Source organism: Dermochelys coriacea, chromosome 3, assembly GCF_009764565.3.
Source record: "Dermochelys coriacea isolate rDerCor1 chromosome 3, rDerCor1.pri.v4, whole genome shotgun sequence".
NCBI classification, from domain to species: Eukaryota; Metazoa; Chordata; order Testudines; family Dermochelyidae; genus Dermochelys; species Dermochelys coriacea.
Window position 1 is genome coordinate 1,092,052 of NC_050070.1, and position 4,912 is coordinate 1,096,963.

Below are 4,912 nucleotides of genomic sequence, written 5' to 3' on the forward strand. Positions count from 1 at the left end.
CTGAGTGGGGGTCAGTGGGGCAGGGCTGGGGGTCCGGGGAGGGCTCTGAGTGGGGAGGGGGTGACAGCGGAGGGCAGAGCTGGGCTCACTGGGCTCGGGTCACACTTGGGGGGCTCGGGGGGGCCCGTCTTCTGGCGCTCGGGGTGCGGCGGGGGGACGCGGCGAGACCCCGCCCCTAGGCGGAGCCTGCCGCGGGGAGGCGAGGGCGGGGCCACGCGGGGCGGGGCCTCGGCTCAGGCTGTGGGGGCGGGGCTGGCCCGTTCGGAGCGGGCCGCGGCGGCCGCGATCGCGTGACGCAGAGGGGCCGCCCGCGTCACATGACCCGCCAGCGCGTCACGTGGGGCTGCGGAGCCGGAGATGCGGCGGCCGGGGGCGAGCGGGCCCGGGTTCGGGCCCGGGCTCCGCGCCTGGCTCCTGCGGCTGCTGCTCGGGCTGGCGGCCTGGCGGGGCGGCGCGGCCGGGCGGAGCCCGGTGAGGGCGGGGTCCGGGGTCCGGTCCGGGGTGCCGGGGGCACCGCGCTCGGGCCGGACGCTCCGGCAGATGCGGGCTGGGTCTGGGAGCGGGGCCGGCACCGCGGGGCGGGCGGAGGGTCTAGGGGGCTGCTCGGCCGCTGACTCCCCCTGCCCCCCCAGGTGTGCGGCTGCTGCCCGGGCCCGGCGCGGAGCGGCTCCAGCGTGGCCCGTTACTGCGGGGCGCACCCGGCCTTGGAGCTGCAGGGGCGCTGCTGCCTGGGGCCGGGGCCGGGGCCGGGGCCGGCTGCCATCGTGGGGTGAGTGAGCGAGCGGGGGCCCCGTGCCTGGCGGCGCCGGGCCCCGGGCATGCACGGCCGCAAGTGAGCGAGCCCAGGGTGAGCGGCCGGCAGTGGGGCCGCCGGGTCCTCTGGCCCCAGAGGTTACGCTCTTGCCATTGGCAGCGCCTGGGCCCGCTGTGGGTCTCTGCTGCCAGGCTGAGGGGGTGGCTGGTTGTGAGATATGTAGGAGAGGTGCAGACTTGGGCAAGGGGCTGCCTCACCCCCTACATCTGCTGAGTTCTGGGGGGGCAGGGAGCAGCCCCTGTAGGTGACACCACCTGGGTCCCTGCATCCCGACCTGCACTTGTTTCTTCTGGGAGAGCCCAGAATCCGCTGTTGCCAGTAGGAGCCCCCTGCCCCCGAGTGTGAAAGGCACCAAAGCCCTTCATGGAGCCAGCCCTGCCCAGCTCAGACTCTCTGGCCTTGTGCCTGCCTTGGACCGGGGAAAGGTGGGGTGGGGAGAGGGAGGCCTTGGGTGCATGGAGGAGGAAGGGGTGGGGGTGTGTATGGAGTCGTGTGCAGGGCAGGTGGGAGGAAGAAGGGGTGGGGGAGGGGATAGCATTTGTGGGCTCCCAGTGCCTCTGTTCTGCTCTCCCCAGGCTGGATCTGGGCAACTGCTCCCTGACGTTCCTCTGTGCTGCCTTCCCGGATGCCAGCGCTGCTGTTGTCATGTGAGTCCAACCACCCCATGGGCGCTGTAGCGAGGCCTGGGAATTCAAGCTCTAGAGCGAGGGGTGGGGAGGGAGCTCCTTGCCAGGGAGAGGCTGGGTGCAAACCCCAGACCCTCTGTGCGTCTCTGGCTCGGGACCTGCTGCATCACCATCCCCCATAGACTGCTGGAGAAGGGGGGGGCTAAACCGTCCCCTTTCAGTACAAGCCTGAGCTTGTTGCAGTCACTGTGGGGACGGTCCCTGCCCCATCTCCCTGCTGGGGAGCAGTGAAGCGCCCAGCCCTTCCTCGGTGCTCCCCCAGCCAGGCCCCTCTCTGCTGGGGGAATAGCTTTGTGCCTGACTCCTGCTCCGGCCTCCCATCCCTCCTGTCCAACTGGCTGCTCTGAAGGCTGGTCTCTGTGCTCCTGGGTGTGGGAGCTGTGCCCTCTGGGGGTGTGTTATGCACCCTCCCCCCTCTGTTAACTATGGCAGGTCCCTGCTGTGCAACACCCCCTCCCCCCCAGGACTGAGGGCATGGGAATGCTGGGGGATCCTCCCCAGGAGTTGGGGGGTGGCCTGGTGTGTCTGCTCGCCCAGCCCTTGTTACAGCCTCACCCCGGACCTAGAGGGTCCCATCGTGCCGGGCACTAGTCTTGCTGGGATGGATGGTTCCAGCCTGACTGGACCAGGTGGGGGGGGAGGGGAGGGGAGGGGAGATGAGACAGACCCAGGCAGGGCGGAGACTCCTCTGAGGTCTCACAACAGGCGGGGGCAGAGCGGGAATAGCAGCCAGAGTCCCAGCCCAGAGCCCTGCCTGGGGAGGGGAGGCAACCCCAGCCCCAGGGAAAGCGCTCAGCCCAGGCTGGGGGAAGGCCTGGGTGTGCATGTTCTCCCAAGGTGCTGGGCAGGCCCAGGGCGCAGCTGGGGGAGCGGAGGGTTAATGCTGCGGGATCCATCTGTTTGCAGTGACCTGACAGAGAACCCCCTGGAGAACATCCCCAACACCTCCTTCCAGGGCTTCACCAGGCTGCAGAGCATGTGAGTGCTGGGCGGGGCCTTCAGCCCCGTGGCCTGGGGGCAAGGAGGGCACCTGTGCTGTCCTGCTGGGAGGAAAAGGGGGGCAGGGATAGGGGCTCGGCAGGGGAAGGGACTCAGAGCAGCCCTGCTCCTGTGAGCACATGGCTGGATGCTCTACCCCCACCTCTGACTGTCTCTTGTCCAGATCCCTGCCGCTTGCCCTGGAATGCCCTGGAGGGAGCATGGCCTGGGACCGCATCACCACCCAAGGGGACAGCCGAACCTGCCAGGGGCAGAAGAACCCCTGCAACAGCTCGGGGGATCTTGGTACAGTGCAGGGGAGAGGGGCTCAGTACTGGGGGGCTTGGAAAGGATTGGGGAGGGCCACAGGATGGGTTGGGGGGCTTGGAAAGGTGCTGGGGTGAGGGTCCTCATGACCGCTCCCCTGAGGCCCCAGGCTGGAAAAGCCCATGGCAGCTGAACTGGGAGGCACCAGGGGCAGGATCCCAGGCAGGTGTCTAGGGCAGGGCTCCCTTGCCACCACCTGCAATGGAACATGCAACAGAAATACAGACCCCCCCCACCCCCCCGGCTCCTGCTGCCCAGCCTTGTTCCAGTGCTGTCCCCGTGTGTGCTTCCCTGCCCCAGTCTCCCCCCGCCCAGCACGTACCTCCCTACCCCAGGCTCCCCCACCATCCCCCGTAACGAAATACAGCCCCCCACTGCCCAGCCTGGGCCCAGCACTGTCCCTGCCCTTGGCAGCCTGGCTCTGCCCTCCCCCACCAGGCTGGGCCTGTTCTCCCACCCCCAGTTCCCTGAACCTCGCTGAGGCAGGGACTACTGCAAGAGCACCCCTGGCCGCCCTGCCCCAGGAGCTGGGCTTTCCCCACACTGTCTGCGTGTTGCTCCCTGCTGCGGTGTGGGGGCCCTGGCCCAGCCCTGGTTCCAACCTCGTCTCCTGTCTGGTTCTGCTCAGCCTGGCTGTGCCCAGAGAACTCCCTGTGTAGCCCCAACGGCCCTGGGCTCGTCCAGTGCATGTGCTCCGGGAGCTACCATGGCTACAAGTGTCTGCGTGAGGTGAGGGGCCGGGGGGCTTGGGCCGTGTGTCGGGCGGGTGCCCATCTCCGCTTGTGGGGAGATGTATGGAGGGTGCAGCACTGGGATCCCCGGGGCTGGGGCCATCCAGACTCTCCCCTGTAGTGTCCGGCTCTCTCCAGCAGTGGGGGGGCTCAGGGCATAGCGTTCGCTGAAGGAGCGCCAGCCTCATGGTGGGGGTGGCCGGGAGACCGCAGGGCTCCAGCTGGCTGCATGCGATGGCTGCGCACCAGGATCCTGAGCTAAGGCAAGAGCTGCTGCAGCTCGAGCCAGGGCTGGAATCTCCTCTGGGCTGGCCCCAGGGCCGGAGACGTGCGCTGGGCTGGGGGCAGCAGCATGGGGGGGGGGCAGACATGCAGACTTCCCTCCCCCACCCCCAGCCGTTCTCACCTGCCGGCTTCGCTTTGCAGGGCACCTTTCCCGTGCTGCTCTTCTATGGGATCCTGGGAGCTGTGACGACCAGCCTGTCCCTGCTGGCCTGGGGCACCCAGCGCCGAAAAGCCAAGGCCTCCTGAGCCCCTCCTGGAGGACAGGGGAAGGGTGGAGACTGGGCGGGGGGCCTGTGCTGGGCTCCTCTCCAGCCACTGAGCTCGCTGTGCTGCCATGTGCTGGTTCCCTCGCTTCACCTGCCCATGGACTCTGGGGGGCAGCGCCCTGGAACGGTCCAGCTGCCCTCTGCGCTGGCTGCCTACGCCCCATCATTCTGTGCCAGTGGAGGAAACCTGGCCTCAGGCCAAGCTCACTCCCTGAGCGCAAAGCCCCAGCCTGCACTATGGGCACCCTGCCTCGCCCCTCCCCAGACCACCCCTAGGGTCCCCCAATCTCACTGCCCTGCCCTCTCAAGGTGAGTCTCCTGCAGGGTGCTCTGCGCAGGTCACACCCACTTGGAGCCTGTGGCTGGGGAGCAGCCCGCTCCCTGAGCACAGGTCTTCTCTGAGCAGGACATGGGTGCTGGCCTGCAAGGTCCCCCGTGGAATGGAGGCTTCTGGGTCTGACACCCTCTGCCCCAAGTCTTGGATCCACAGTGCTGAGCTATGCCCCAGCCTGGGAACAGTCCCTGGGAGGAGCCCTTCAGTGGGCCAGAGCCCCCAGGGTCTCACTCTTCCCCCAGGGTGAGCCACGCAGCCTCACCACCTCCTGAGACTGGGTCCCTGGGCCTGCAGCCACCTGCCCGACTCCAGGAGCTCTGGGCAGCGAGTCTGGGAGAGACCCTGGGGAGACGTGTCCCATCTGGGGGAGCAGCACCCAGCCAGTGCGGGCAGACAGGCGGGTGTATCTGTGGCCTGGCACATGGCACAGGCAGCCCTGGGGTAGCCAGGGAAATGAGGATTAAAGGCTGACCAAGCTCCAATGAATCCCA

The 4,912-nt window shown here is 68.4% G+C and overlaps 1 protein-coding gene across 1 annotated transcript; it reads left to right on the plus strand.

The window, feature by feature from the left end:
• The first annotated feature begins 305 nt into the window (after positions 1–305).
• LOC119853912 (all-trans retinoic acid-induced differentiation factor-like) lies at positions 306–4,912 on the plus strand. The gene is made up of 7 exons (XM_038397560.2): positions 306–471; positions 633–769; positions 1,390–1,461; positions 2,407–2,478; positions 2,663–2,784; positions 3,434–3,534; positions 3,963–4,912. Exons 1-7 carry the CDS (start codon positions 358–360, stop codon positions 4,065–4,067), a joined length of 723 nt encoding a protein of 240 aa, XP_038253488.1. The 5' UTR covers positions 306–357; the 3' UTR covers positions 4,068–4,912.

Excerpts from the sequence above, each read along its gene's own strand:
- LOC119853912 (XM_038397560.2), top strand. The coding sequence starts at position 358 with ATGCGGCGGCCGGGGGCGAGCGGGCCCGGGTTCGGGCCCGGGCTCCGC. Across the intron at positions 472-632 it reads GCGCGGCCGGGCGGAGCCCG|GTGTGCGGCTGCTGCCCGGG; the intron begins GTGAGGGCGGGG and ends CTGCCCCCCCAG. Across the intron at positions 2,785-3,433 it reads CAACAGCTCGGGGGATCTTG|CCTGGCTGTGCCCAGAGAAC; the intron begins GTACAGTGCAGG and ends GGTTCTGCTCAG.